The sequence below is a fragment of the Podarcis vaucheri genome, assembly GCF_965113315.1.
Source record: "Podarcis vaucheri genome assembly, chromosome: 9".
NCBI lineage: Eukaryota > Metazoa > Chordata > Lepidosauria > Squamata > Lacertidae > Podarcis > Podarcis vaucheri.
Genome location: NC_138767.1, coordinates 985,441 through 1,001,184, shown reverse-complemented (window position 1 = coordinate 1,001,184; position 15,744 = coordinate 985,441). Strand labels below are relative to the sequence as shown.

The 15,744-nt window shown below is 47.5% G+C and overlaps 1 protein-coding gene across 2 annotated transcripts in view; it reads right to left on the bottom strand.

Annotated features, from left to right (window-relative positions):
- SFXN5 (sideroflexin 5) overlaps window positions 1-15,744 on the bottom strand; it is a 104,302-nt gene that overhangs the window by 76,551 nt on the left and 12,007 nt on the right. For both annotated transcript variants that reach the window (XM_082236634.1, XM_082236635.1), the window contains exon 3: window positions 784-861. In XM_082236634.1, coding sequence (XP_082092760.1) covers window positions 784-861 — 78 coding nt within the window. The remainder of the gene's footprint in view (window positions 1-783; window positions 862-15,744) is intronic.

The window sequence follows — 15,744 nt, the reverse complement described above, 5'->3', positions numbered from 1 at the left end:
TTTTGATTGTTTGGATTCTGGCAGCTGTCAAAAATGAAACTTCATAACCTGACAAACACTGTCAAAACATTAAATACCACTGCATGTCAGCTGTCAAATAAAGTGTGAAATTTCAAACACTAAAGTCCAGCATCAATGAACATCACATATTAAAACACCCAATTAATATCTGGCAAATATTCAGAGGCTGGATGCGTACACAGATAGTGCCGTTTTAACCAGGTTTTCTTCCACAAGCCACATGTTGTCTCACAGACGATTCTATAAGCCCCACAGCTCGGTTCCTCCAAAGCTTCTATGTTTTGCCTTACACCTTTGTGGCTTGGGGAGCATCTGGGGTAGCCAAACAAACCATGGTTAAGAAAGCTTGTTTGCTTCAGATACAATGCTAAGCAGTAGTGAAAACAAGCCATGGTCCATAAATCAACAAACCATGGCGTCACAATGTGGTTTTTGTCGGGAAACCGACCATGCTTGGCCTTCTAGGCTGGGTTAAACATACCACAGGGCTTGGAGTGATGTGTGAAGTAGGATACATAAAATATTCAATATCAGAATGCACAGAGGAGAATATTTGGCTCTAGGCTAGATGCATCTTTGTCTTGATCTAAATTATGGGTTTCCGATGCAGAAGGGAGCACATCTGATGTGCACCTGACCCTCAAAGATGCAGACGCGCCTGTAGAGCACAGACCCCATTTTGGCCATGGAACTTATAGCAGCAGATCAGCAGGTTCTTATGCTTATGCAAAGCTTGTACAAAGATTCATGCACTTCCGTTACCTCTTCGTTGGTGACTCCTGGGGGCAGAGTCCCATGTTTATAATCCTCCAGCAACTGCACAGCTTCTTTAAGACGACTCTGCACACAAACAACAAGCAGAGGTGAGAGTTAGCAGCAACTATTCCACAAAGGGGGGGACGGGACTACAGCTCACACCAGGTGTCAAGAAACTACCCAGGGGCACCAGTTGGCCAAGACAGCACAGTCACTTAGCTGAATTTTAAAACTGCGAATTTTCTGTCCTCAAGGTCTGGTTGTGGCTTTGGCCGTCTCACAGGCAGGATGCTCTCTGCAACCAGGTGGACTAGGAAAGGGGACCCTGGAAATGCCAGCTCCTCCTGCAGGTGCAAAAGAGCTGGACTGGCAGCACAGGAAGCCCTTTGGGGAAAGGCGTGGGAGTGGAGGGGGCCAGTTTAAGATACTAAAATCACCCCCCAGGCCCAAGGAAGACCTCAGTTACACAGTTCCGGAAAAATCTCCCTCAGGTCCTAGAAAATTAGATATATGTTTTACAGCAAGAAAAGTTCTGTTATTGGAAGAAATTACATAAGTTGTGCAAAACTACCCAAGTATTTTCACTTGTCTGTCTGTTAGTTTATAAGAATCTTAATAAACCAACTCATTATATTTTACTCATGATATGCAGTAAAATCATTAAAACATCATAAAACTTTAAATTCTAGAATCATAACATATGGAAGAAATGACCAACACTGAATCAAATTAATTAGCTAAAAATGCTTGGTGAAACCAATCCATTTTCAGCAAGTGAAGCAACATCAGGCCTGTCAGGTTGCTGCCTGGTTTCCGTGGGGGAAATGCCATGCGGTCATATACAATTATCAAGAGGTCCGCCTGCCCTGGCAGCCTCAGGGGTAGCAGGTGGGCAACGTTATCTCCTGAGAAGTCCTCCTGTCCCCTCCTCTCCTTCATCCAGCCAGAGATTCAAAGTGGTTCTTCTTGAATTAAACAGAGTAAGAATGCAAACCTTGCCTCAGTCACATTGCTAAATGTAAAAAAAAGATGCAACACCAAAGTTCAAGTTTGAACACTGCTGTTGCTCTATCAAAGTTTACTGCAAGTTTTGAAGAAAAGGCCTTTTTGGGAAAAGAATCCAGTTGGCTCCAAAGGTTTTGGCTACTGGAGCCCTGCAGAAGGAGGAGGAGGAGGAGACCTTCTCTTCGCGTTCTGCCACCCAGCTTGCTCCTTCCTCAGGCTCCCATTAATTGCACGGAGATCTCTTTCTTCCTTTTTCATTGCAACATCAAAGGCGGCTTTGCAGTTTGCTTGGGAAACTGCAGAACAGGGTGCCAGTCTGAGAGTTGGAGGTGCAGCAAAGAGGGGGAGCTAATAAGAGGAGACCCCCCCCCAACTCCCCACCCAGCCAACATGCTCACTAGCCTAAGACATTCCCTGCTGGCTTTTCATCAGACCAAAACGATAAACTGCAATGCATCTAGTGCTATCACATCCTCCTGAAAGCTAGTTATAGAAAAAACTGAGATTCTGAACACAGGGCGTTAGTTTATACCAAGTCAGAGCAATGGTCCCTCGGTACCCCGTCCCTGTGGTCTGTCACCGCACTTTGGCCCTTTCCCTTTCGCTCACCTTCTGCAGAAACAGGGCACTGTGCAAGAGAAAATGCAACGCTGCTGAGGCCACCACACAGAAGGCCCCGATTCAGACTCCGGATTATTGGCAAACCAAATTAGGTAAAACTGGGAGAAGATCTCAGGTAGGAGATCTCGTCTTGGAGACAGGAGAGGAGAGGGATGCTGTACATTTGCAAATGATCCATCACCCCAGAACACTGAAGGAAGGACACCACGCAGAAGGAGAATACATGGCGAATAATGGTCTCCTCCACCCATTCAGGTCATTGGTGGTGGTGGTGGGGCTCTTTTCCAAGACCCACATAGGAGTGGGTCCCTCTCTGTCAAGGTGCCCAAACTGTGAAACTTCTGCCCCAGGAGATGTGCTTGGCCCCCTCTCTGATAGCCTATCAATCCCATGTCAAAACGATTCTACTTCAGCAAGCCAAGGGGCCTGGCTGAGCTGTGGGGTTTACATGGGTCCACTATTTATCAGGCACCTCATGCAATGAGTCACCAAGGCTCTCCAGTTGTTCTTCTTACTAGTTTAGTTTTGAGCTTTATAAATTGTGTTATTATAATAATAATAATAAAATAATAAAATGTTATTTATATCCCGCCCTCCCCAGCCGAAGCCGGGCTCAGAGCGGCTAACAACAGTAAAATGTTACAGATAGGTAGCCGTGTTGGTCTGCCATAGTCAAAATAAAAAAATTCCTTCCAGTAGCACCTTAAAGACCAACTAAGTTAGTTCTTAGTTGGTCTTTAAGGTGCTACTGGAAGGAATTTTTTTTATTTTAACAGTAAAATGATACTACATTCTAAAATTATTTCATTATAAAATCAGTTCAAATCAGATTAATGGCAACCATTGGGCTAGAGTCCTATGAGGATTGCCAAAGGAGGGGGTCAGACTGTGCCTTGGCCAAAGGCCTGGTGGAACAGCTCTGTCTTGCAGGCCCTGCGGAAAGATGTCAAGTCCCGCAGGGCCCTGGTCTCTTGTGACAGAGCGTTCCATCAGATCGGGGCCACAGCCGAAAAAGCCCTGGCTCTGGTCGAGGCCAGCCTAACCTCCCTGTGGCCCGGGACCTCCAAGATGGTTTTGTTTGAAGACCGTAAGATCCTCCGTGGGGCATACTAGGAGAGGCAGTCCCGTAGGTACAAGGGTCCTAGGCCGTATAGAGCTTTAAAGGTCAAAACCAGCACCTTAAACCTGATCCTGTACTCCACCGGGAGCCAGTGCAGCTGGTATAGCACCGGGTGAATGTGATCCCGCAGTAAGGACCCCGTAAGGAGCCTCACCGCGGCATTCTGCACCCGCTGGAGTTTCTGGGTCAGTCTCAAGGGCAGCCCCACGTAGAGTGAGTTACAATAATCCAGTCTGGAGGTGACCATCGCATGGATCACAGTGGCTATTAATTATGATGGGTGGCATTTGAGCAGGTTTTACTCAGAGCAGACCCACTGAAAGTAATGAACTTGACTATGTTAGGCTCACTGATTTCAATAGATCTACTTATTATTTATTAAATTTATATACCACCCTCCATTAATAAGCCACAGGGCACAATGGTAGAAGAATGGCAGACGAAGATGATGGACTATGCGGAATTGGCAAAGCTGACGGGGAATATCGAAAACCAGAGTGAGCAAGCAGAGTGAATTTATTCAATATATAGACAATCATTGCAAACACATAAAGACACTAGCTGGACTGCGATAAAGTTCACAATGTTTAATAGAAGAAACTTTCTACTAATGCTTTAAGTTTTAAATAATTTAAGATAAATGTATAATTTAGACGGTATAAATGTGATTTATAAAAACCAGATGACGGAATGGAGGGAAGTCAAATGCTCGGCAGAGCTATGAATTTATAAGGGGGATATGATGTTATAATATTGTTAAAAATAGAAAATTAATAAAAAAATATTTATTTTAAAAAAAGAAACAAAATACAACACAAAATGCATGCTCTTTGTAAACCACCTTCAGCACTGCTGCATGTAAGGGAAAGGTGATACCTGCTCTTAATAAATACAGGATATATAAAATATAAAAACCATTGTTGTTGTTGTTTAGTCGTTTAGTCGTGTCCGACTCTTCGTGACCCCATGGACCAGAGCACGCCAGGCACCTCTGTCCTCCACTGCCTCCCGCAGTTTGATCAAACTCATGCTGGTAGCTTCGAGAACACCATCCAACCATCTCATTCTCTGTCGTCCCCTTCTCCTTGTGCCCTCCATCTTTCCCAACATCAGGGTATTTTCCAGGGAGTCTTCTCTTCTCATGAGGTGGCCAAAGTCTTGGAGCCTCAGCTTCAGGATCTGTCCTTCCAGTGAGCATTCAGGGCTGATTTCCTTCAGAATGGAGAGGTTTGATCTTCTTGCAGTCCATGGGACTCTCAAGAGTCTCCTCCAGCACCATAATTCAAAAGTATCAATTCTTCGGCGATCAGCCTTCTTTATGGTCCAGCTCTCACTTCCATACATCACTACTGGGAAAACCATGGCTTTTACTATACGGACCTTTGTTGGCAAGGTGATGTCTCTGCTTTTTAAGATGTTGTCTAGGTTTGCCATCGCCTTTCTCCCAAGGAGCAGGCGTCTTTTAATTTCGTGACTGCTGTCACCATCTGCACTGATCATGGAGCCCAAGAAAGTAAAATCTCTCACTGCCTCCATTTCTTCCCCTTCTATTTGCCAGGAGGTGATGGGACCAGTGGCCATGATCTTCGTTTTTTTGATGTTGAGCTTCAGACCATATTTTGCGCTCTCCTCTTTCACCCTCATTAAAAGGTTCTTTAATTCCTCTTCACTTTCTGCCATCAAGGTTGTGTCATCTGCATATCTGAGGTTGTTGATATTTCTTCCGGCAATCTTAATTCCGGCTTGGGATTCATCCAGCCCAGCCTTTCGCATGATGAATTCTGCATATAAGTTAAATAAGCAGGGAGACAATATACAGCCTTGCCGTACTCCTTTCCCAATTTGGAACCAATCAGTTTTTCCATATCCAGTTCTAACTGTAGCTTCTTGTCCCACATAGAGATTTCTCAGGAGACAGATGAGGTGATCAGGCACTCCCATTTCTTTAAGAACTTGCCATAGTTTGCTGTGGTCAACACAGTCAAAGGCTTTTGCATAGTCAATGAAGCAGAAGTAGATGTCTTTCTGGAACTCTCTAGCTTTCTCCATTATCCAGCGCATGTTTGCAATTTGGTCTCTGGTTCCTCTGCCTCTTCTAAATCCAGCTTGCACTTCTGGGAGTTCTCGGTCCACATACTGCTTGAGCCTTCCTTGTAGAATTTTAAGCATAACCTTGCTAGCGTGTGAAATGAGTGCAATTGTGCGGTAGTTGGAGCATTCTTTGGCACTGCCTTTCTTTGGGATTGGGATGTAGACTGATCTTCTCCAATCCTCTGGCCACTGCTGAGTTTTCCAAACTTGCTGGCATATTGAGTGTAGCACCTTAACAGCATCATCTTTTAAAATTTTAAACAGTTCAGCTGGAATACCATCACTTCCACTGGCCTTGTTATTTGCAGTGCTTTCTAAGGCCCATTTGACTTCACTCTCCAGGATGTCTGGCTCAAGGTCAGCAACCACACTACCTGGGGTGTATGAGACATCCATATCTTTCTGGTATAATTCCTCTGTGTATTCTTGCCACCTCTTCTTGATGTCTTCTGCTTCAGTTAGGTCTTTACCACTTTTGTCCTTTATTATGGTAATCTTTGTACGAAATGTTCCTTTCATATTTCCGATTTTCTTGAACAGATCTCTGGTTCTTCCCATTCTGTTGCTTTCCTCTATTTCTTTGCATTGCTCGTTTAAGAAGGCCTTCTTGTCTCTCCTTGCTATTCTTTGGAAATCTGCATTCAATTTCTTGTATCTTTCATTATCTCCCTCGCATTTTGCTTGCCTTCTCTCCTCCGCTATTTGTAAGGCCTCGTTGGACAGCCACTTTGCTTTCTTGCATTTCTTTTTCATTGGGATGGTTTTAGTTGCTGCCTCCTGTATAATGTTGCGAGCCTCCACCCATAGTTCTTCAGGCACTCTGTCCAGCAAATCTAAATCCTTAAACCTGTTCCTCACTTCCACTGTGTATTCATAAGGGATTTGGTTTAGATTGTATCTTACCTGTCCAGTGGTTTTTCCTACTTTCTTCAGTTTAAGCTTGAATTTTGCTATAAGAAGCTGATGATCTGAGCCACAGTCAGCTCCAGGTCTTGTTTTTGCTGACTGTATAGAGCTTCTCCATCTTTGGCTGCAGAGAATATAATCAATCTGATTTCGATGTTGCCCATCTGGGGATGTCCATGTGTAGAGTCGTCTCTTGTGTTGTTGGAAAAGCGTGTTTGTGATGACCAGCTTGTTCTCTTGGCAGAACTCTATTAGCCTTTGCCCTGCTTCGTTTTGATCTCCAAGGCCAAACTTGCCAGTTGTTCCTTTTATCTCTTGATTCCCTACTTTAGCATTCCAATCCCCTATAATGAGCAGAACATCCTTCTTTGGTGTCACTTCTATAAGGTCTTGTAAGTCTTCATAGAATTGGTCAATTTCAGTTTCTTCAGCACCAGTAGTTGGTGCATAAACTTGGATTACTGTGATGTTAAAAGGTCTGCCTTGGATTCGTATCGAGATCATTCTATCATTTTTGAGACTGCATCCCAGTACAACTTTCGCCACTCTTTTGTTGACTATGAGGGCCACTCCATTTCTTTTACGGGTTTCTTGCCCACAGTAGTAGATATGATAGTCATCCGAACTGAATTCGCCCATTCCCGTCCATTTTAGCTCACTGATGCCCAGGATGTCAATATTTATTCTCGCCATCTCATTTTTGAACACATCCAACTTACCCAGGTTCATGGTTCTTACATTCCAGGTTCCTATGCAATATTTTTCTTTACAGCATTGGACTTTCCTTTCGCTTCCATGCATATCCGCAACTGAGCGTCCTTTCGGCTTTGGCCCAGCCGCTTCATCAGCTCTGGATCTACTTGTACTTGTCCTCCGCTCTTCCCCAGTAGCATGTTGGACACCTTCCGACCTGAGGGGCTCATCTTCCAGCGTCATAACTTTTATATGCCTGTTGTCTTTGTCCATGGAGTTTTCTTGGCAGGGATACTGGAGTGGCTTGCCGGTTCCTACTCCAGGTGGATCACGTTTGGTCAAAACTCTCCACTATGACCTGTTCATCTTGGGTGCCCTGCTCAGCATAGTTCATAGCTTCTCTGAGTTCTTCAAGCCCCTTCGCCACGGCAAGGCAGTGATCCATGAAGGGGATAAAAACCATTACTGGCCTCACCATTACCCCAGTGCAATGTGGCCTGAGGGTTATGTTCCTTGGTATTTTATGTCCAATAAAAACCATTACTGGACATAAAATACCAAGGAACATAACCCTCAGGCCACATTGCACTGGGGTAATGGTGAGGCCCAGTCTGTCAGCCCAGGAAGCAATGTGGAAAGCCTTCTGGAAGATGTTTGGCCCAACCTTTGGTGGAATTTCAAATGAAAGAGCACAGGAAGAGCCGGCCATGATCCAGGGTGATGGGAGTCAAAGGAAAGCTTCCCTTGGTCTACGCTGACTGGCTCACCTGGACACCCAAAGCGTGCCTTGGAAGAGCAAAGAGGTGGCAGCCAGGAGACCACAGCTCATTCCGTCCCATGAAAAGGACCCGTGTCCTTATGGCATCTTGCTCACTGCCTACGGCTGCCATTAAGCGTTAGCCCAGAACCCAAGCCTTCCTGGACCTTTGAGCAAGGCAGAGTTTTCATGCCAAGAGCCAGTACATTCCAGTGAAGCTGGCAACAACAACAACAACAATAACAACAACATATATTTACGTTTATACCCCACCCATCTAGCTGGGTTTCCCCAACCACTCCGGGCGGCTGACTATCTAAAATATCACAGCCTAGGAGCCTCGTACCTATGGGACTGCCTCTCCCGGTCTGCCCCACAGAGGACCTTACGGTCCATAAATAGCAACACCCTAGTGGTCCCGGGCCCTAAGGAAGACAGATTAGCCTCAACCAGAGGCAGGGCCTTTTCAACACTGGCTCCAGCCTGGTGGAACGCTCTGCCTCATGAGACCAGGGCCCTGCGGGATCTGATTTCTTTCCGCAGGGCCTGTAAGACAGAGTTGTTCTGCCTGGCCTTTGGCTTGGAGCCAATTTGATCCCCTCCCCCTCTTTCCTTTCTCTTTCTGTGATGGAACTCCTAGTTGGGGACTTCCTTGGCTTTTTTCTGGCCCACGTAGGACCAGTCTGGATAGTTGGCCTTGGCGATGACTTGACGTTTTCATCAGCCCAAAGGTTTTTGATTTGAGTTCCTACTGAAATGAGGCTGCATTTGATGTTTCAATGTCGTATTTTAATCTTGTTTTTAAGTTGTATTTCAATCAATTGTTTTTATACTTGCTGTCAGCCGCCCTGAGCCCGGTCTTGGCTGGGGAGGGCAGGGTATAAATTTATTATTATTATTATTATTATTATTATTATTATTATTATTATTATTAATAAAACAGAATAAAGCACCAAACATTAAAAACTTCCTGATACAGGGCTGCCTTCAGATGTCTTCTACAAGTTGTTTAGTTCTTCTGGCAAGAGCCAGAAGCCACACGCTGGTTGCCGTTTCCGCCTCCCTCTGGCGCCTCCTAAGCGGACCTTTGGTCCTGTGCAATGTCACTCTGCCCACAAGAAGTGCAGAATCACAGAACTGGAAGGGACTCCTGGGGTCATCTACTCCAACCCCCTGCAATGCAATGCTCGCTAGGCTCCAGAATGGGGTTCCCACACTAAATGGGGGGCTAGGGCAAGGAGGGCACGTGGGCACCAGGAATCCGTTCCACCCTGTTTGTGGCAAAGACAGACCCCTCCGAGAGTCCTGCTGCCTTCCGAGGCCACCACAACCTTGGGGGCAAATCCTTCAGAGATTAGCACCACGAGCTGTTGAGCCTTTCTTTGAAGGAAGACTAATCAAAGACTAATCCACAGAAGCGACATGCCAAGCACATTGTACCCAGACATACAGCAATATTCCAGTTCCGAGCTGGCCGGGGAGATCAGCTTCCTAGAAGAAATGCAGGAGGGAATTAAGCAATGCTTCTTCGGCACTCCAAATAACAGGCTCTGCCTCTGCAGACGAGTTCCTGGAAGGCAGCCACAACAGTCAAGAGCAAGAAGGGCAGAGGGGGCACTGTTGGGACCCCCTGGGTGCAGCAGTGATCTGGGCACTGAGTTGGAGGCTGCAGGGGCTCCCCGTTGGGAGTTGCGTGGCAAGTCACCTCCCCCATTGAAATGAAGACACGGACACAATGATGTAAGGTTAATGGGCGTAAATGGCCACAACTTTATTGATTACGAGAATTGAAGGTATTGGCCTTAGGCATTGGCTCCTATCGACTACCCGGCATGGAGACCGGAAAGGGTTGAACAAGAACCGCGGGAGTCCTGTTGAAGTACGGCAACTAGGATCCCACGGGTGTCACCGCTCGGGGGCGTGCCGGGGGCCCAACCTCGCAAGGCTTCGGACAAGGCCACGCCCCCCGGAGTCCTCTACCGGACAGGGGCTCCCCGTTGGGAGTTGGATCAGGTTCAGGGCTTGGAGCTGAGTGCTGAGCATGGGGAGAGCATCACCTCCAAGGCCGCTGGACAGCAGTCGCCAGAGAAACCTCCAATTTGCACCCATGCGCATGCAGAGAGGAGGGTCAGGCAATGAGGCTGCCAGGGCCCACCGCTAGCATCCTCCACACCCCCTCAGAAAGGGAGGCTCCTCCCTGCCCCATGCTTGTTGTGGACACGGCCTGTTTAACCCAGATGAACTGCAGCGTGGTTGCTTCCTTCCAGGAGAAATGTTAGTAGCAAATCTGGATTCTAATTTTCGCAAGGAGGGAGGGTTGGGATGGAGCTGAGAACCTTGCTGGCCCTTTCCTTCCCTGCCACGAAAGTGAGAATATTTTCCTCCCATTTAAACCAGATGCAGCTCCTGAGACAAAATAACTTTTTAAAAAAGGCATGGAAAAGTTTGCAATGAAATAAAAGGGAGCGAAAGAGACCAGCTGACCCAAGACCTGTAGGAGGAAAGCCGGAAGCCTGCCCCCGACGCACACCTAGATTGTGAAGGACTGACAATCCTTCTGGTGCCGTTTGTGCCCGTGCAGAGAGAGAGGCAAAGTGAGTGGACGGTAACTAAGGAGCTGAGGGAAGTGACCCAGTTCCACACAAAAAGCAAAGCAAACAAGAATGGTCTACTTAGCATTCGGGGAGCTCTTTGCACTTGCTGCTGGTATGTTTTCGATGCTGGGATTACCTAGCAGGAGTTGTTCTTCTTTGCAAGGGATCTACATGGCACACTGTGCTCCTCTGAATGGAATCATGGGGGGGGGGGTGCGCAAATAAATGAATGGCCCTGTCCTCTGTCCCCCCTCCCCACCCACCTTAACTGAGGAATCCTTTGTCATCGCTGTTAACAACAACCCTGGCCGAAGCCAATCATTCTGAATAGGACAAATGGCACATGCAAACCATGTCCAATCTCTGCTTCAAACGTTTGTACGCTACCTTATCCCTTCTTTGGCACCAGAGAGTCAAAAATAAAACTCTAATGGACAAAAAGGACCAGTCCAGATCAGAGAAGGTTCAGCAGAGGACAGAGCTGAAAAGAAGCAGCGGGGGCTCCCACTTCCGGGGGCTGCTTTTGGGACGGGGTCCAGGTTCTGGCAGTGCCAGCAGCCGCGAGGACGCGATGTTCGCCAGCAGCAGGGCTCCCCCTTCAATGGAAAGGAGGTGCTGGGCTTTCTTCCCCCTCTTCTCTCCCCGCAGGTGGCCTGGGGGCTGTATCAGAGCTGCCAGGCCCCTCCAGGAGCCTCCCCAGGCCTCTGCTGCGGACGACTCTTTCTCCACAGCCAAGCACCTCGCCTCCTTTCACCGATGGAAAGGAGAAGCTGCCAGCATCCCCATAACCAGGCTCCTTGGTGGAACTGTGTGTGTCTTCACCATGTTATTTATTTACTTATTTATTGCATAAAATTTATATACCACTAGATTGAAAGAAAAAAAAAACCCCAACCCTCAAAGTGGTTTACGAGAAGATAAAACACCAAAATCAATTAAAAATTACAGCAAACATGAAAAAAGTTAAAATACCAAAACAGGTCAAAATTCGCACCAGATTACTAAGCATCCGGACGGCCTTGTCTAAGCGTTTTTAGCAGGCGCCGAAAAGAGCACAGCATATCAATTGGCAGGGAGTCCCAACGTGCAGGTGGCCCCTCCCCAAGCGACCAGCTTCTTACAAATGCAGAACAGGCATTTTAACAAGTCTTATTTTGTATGTGTTTTAAAAACACAGGGCACCAAATGTTATCAGTTGAAATCCTCTACCTTAAAATGGTCTGGGCTCTTGTCCTTCCTAACTAGGTTCCAGGGTAAATTCAGCTTTAGATAGATTCCCGAAGGTCAATATTTCTGAAATGCCTTAATTGATGGTCTTATTCTGTTTTATTTTAGCGGATGACAGCACCTCTTTCCTCGGCAAACTTGTAGTGTAATACTGTGTTTTGTTTACTAGATATCCAACTTTTGTACGTTAAGAGACTTTAAACAGCTGGCTTGGGCTGCAATTCTACACCTGGGGAGAGACTCATTGAACTAAGTGGGACTTCGTAGAAATTCATAGGATGCACTGAAGTAGCCTCTCTCTTAATGAATTTAGGGACTACAAGTAACTGTGTAGTGTAGGACCTGTGAACCACCCTGAGACCTGCGGGTACAAGGCAGCATATAAATTCACTAAATTCCGTATTTTTTGCTCCATAAGACGCACCTGACCATAAGACGCACCTAGTTTTTAGAGGAGGAAAGGGGGAAAGCCCCGTTTTGGGAAGATCAGCTCACAGTTGTGCAGCTTCTTTTGCAAAGGGGAAAAGATTCATTTTTGAGGATCAGCTCAAAGTTGTTGAGCTTACTTTGCAAAGGAAAAAAATCCTGTTTTTATGGGGTTCAACTAACAGTTCTGCAGCTTCTTTAGGAAAGGAAAGGGGGCAGTTTCTAGTTTCCAGACAGATAATCTAATCAGCGAGTCACATATCACTGGGGAAAGAAACAGCCTCCGTCTGCAGAACATTCAACCATGGAGGCCTGGGCAAGGGGACAGGGCCGGAAAGGGAGCCAGTGATCAATCACACATTCGCTCCATAAGACGCACAGACATCTCCCCTTACTTTTTAGGAGGAAAAAAGTGCGTCTTAAGGAGCAAAAAATACAGTAAATAAAAGTAAGTGTGCCACTGGAGGGCCCCTGCGAAATAAGCACCTCCAGGGGCCCCGAGAGAGAGAGGGAGCCAGAGGCCAGCATCCAGGGGAGGCAAAGGGAACCCACTTGAGGCCATGATCCTACGAGGCCCACACGCAGCAGGCAAGAGGCTCCCCTGTGCAAACGGCATCAGACTTCTCCAGCGCCTGCCGTGCTCAGGCCAGTGGTCCAGAGGGATTGTCTGAGAAGACCAAGCGAAGACACATCCTGTTCCCTTCTGCTCTCGGCTGGCTCAGCCGCCACAGTCCCTGCTGTGCGTTAGCAGCAATCTGTCCAAGGAAATGTCACATGGACCAAATTAGCTTCGCAAAAATATCCGCTGATCTCCTCAGCTACCCCAACAGAGTTTCATTACAAGCAATTAAAGGCCTAATTTTAAGCCCTGCAGTCTCACACCTGCCAGGACGTGGGCACGGCTTCCGCCTGCGCCAGGGAACTTGGTCAGTTCAGAAAGTTGGAAGTTTTGCACTGCCAGGGCGACAAGGGGGAAAGAGGGCAGTTGCAGATTCATTTATGCATCTGTCCGGGATTCCATAGCTGAGAGGGAGGGGAAGGAGGACTTAGCCCCCGGGAGAAGGTCGCAGGGGCAGGCAGACCAAGCCAGGAATCTGGTACCTCGAGTCCAGAATCCCCTCAGGCGGCACAACCCCAAACAGCTCCCACACAGAGCTGCTCCTTGAGAGATCTTTGGAATTAAATGTTTGGTGTATGAAAGGGCATCTCCATCCAACTACCGTTGGACCAATCGCTTGATGGCTCTGAGATGGATGCTCTGGGTGAGATTCCTGCACTGCAGGGGTTTTGACTAGATAGGCCTTGGGGTTCTTCCCAACTCCACGATTCTCTGATTCTTTGAAATTGCACGCACAGCCCAATTCATCCAGATAAACACCCTGCTCAAAGCAATAGAGTGTGGATAGATGATGCGTGCCTTCAGATCTGGGTCCAATCTGCATGCAGCTCCAGCAAATGTGCCTGGGTGCAGAGACCTGCTTCTTTGTCTGGTACATGAACGCTCCCCAAACCCTTCCATTTACTTAAGAAAAAACCCACCAGGGGCCGCGAAAGAGAACAACTTTCAGTGAGATTTGCATTCCATTCTGATTCACATTTGCTCAAAAGTCCTGCCAAGCCAATGTGCAGAAAAGGCTGCCACATGAACAGCGCACTTTCCCCCGATGGAAACTGGTGCTTTTTGAGGTATGGAATTGGTTTAATTGTTGGACGTTTTAACAATTTGGTCGGTTTCCAAACTTGATTGCAGGTTCCGTGGGGAATTGCCCCGTGTCAGGTAAACTACAAAATAAATAAGCACATTGGTTTCTAAGCAAACAAATCCTTCCCTGGTGCTTCTTTATCTTTCTTCAGCAGCCCTTCAAACCTCTTCACATCCCACTTACCACCTTGCAAAGGAGCCATTTGCCCACAGACAGCCTAGTCAGCGCACAAGTATCTCTGGTCACCTGAGCTGAATCGTGACTCCAGGCTCCCTTTGCATGCAGTCAAGCTTTGATGTCGTCCAGCCTGGGCTCCTTGTTTTTTGCTCTGCGTTTTCACCTGACCTTCCCTGATTTCTCTCTCTGCACTGACATGGCTACACAGAACTGCCAAATGAGCCACCCCACGAAGGGGGCTCTGGTCCCTGGAGGTCTTGTGCTGTAAGAAATGTGCTTGACCCCAAACAAGAGTCTCGTGGCCAGATCAGAAAACTGACAATGGCCAACGCTGTTGCTGCTGCAAGAATCTGCTTCATCAGAAGCCTGGCGTGACGTGAGACAGAGATGGGTTCCAGTCTGGAAACCCTTACACCATTGCCAACGTGTCTCCTGGGTGCCACAGGGCTCTTTGTGGTTTTTCCAGCCAACACGACATCAGGGGTAGGGAACCGGTGGGGTGGGCCCCATACATTGCTAAACTACATTTCCCATCCTTGCTTTGTTGTTATCGTTTAGTCGTTTAGTTGTGTCCGCCTCTTCGTGACCCCCTGGACCAGAGCACGCCAGGCACTCCTGTCTTCCACTGCCTCCCGCAGTTTGATCAAACTCATGCTGGTAGCTTCGAGAACACCATCCCACCATCTCGTCCTCTGTCGTCCCCTTCTCCTTGTGCCCTCCATCTTTCCCAACATCAGGGTCTTTTCCAGGGAGTCTTCTCTTCTCATGAGGTGGCCAAAGTCTTGGAGCCTCAGCTTCACGATCTGTCCTTCCAGTGAGCACTCAGGGCTGATTTCCTTCAGAATGGAGAGGTTGGATCTTCTTGCAGTCCATGGAACTCTCAAGAGTCTCCTCCAGCACCAGAATTCAAAAGCATCAATTCTTCGGCGATCAGCCTTCTTTATTGTCCAGCTCTCACGTCCATACATCACTACATCCTTGCTTACTTACCATTGGCCATATTGGCTGCTGGCCTGTTGGGATTTGGAGTCCAAGAACCCCTGCAGTGTCTCCATTCCCCCACCCTACATGGAAGAAGGAGAACTGCAATCTGCTTTCCACATGTAATGTGCAATGGAGACCACCAGCCATTTCTCCCTGGTTCCTGGCTTTCTTCTCCTGGCCATTATTTCCTTTACTCGCTGTAGAACAAGCCCTCCAGAACAGGAACGCCTGCACAGCTACAGAGTACCAGGAAGGAGAAAGCGGCTGAGCAGCGAGGGGGAATCCTCTCCTTCCAGCTCTGCAGTCGCTGCCGCCTCAGTTCTTGGGCGAGGCACTTCTCCTTAATTTTTGTCAGTTTACTCACTGCAAAGTGCAATTATAACATAATGTAATACTTAGTGCCTACCTCACAGTGAGGATTAATTAATGTTTGAGCAGCACCTTGGAGATGTAAAGTGCTAGTTAAGTGCTAAAGCAGGCTCCCTAACGACGCCGGCTCTTAAGTCACGTTAACACCAGGATGGGGGAAATGTCAAAGCAACAGAAAGAAAGGAACGGCCCCTTTGTCTCAGCATGGGTGCAGAGCAGAGCAGCACGCAGGCCCACCTTGGGAGGGAGGTGGATGGTCAATGTCCTGCCTCCCAGCTGCACGTGCCCCCTGAA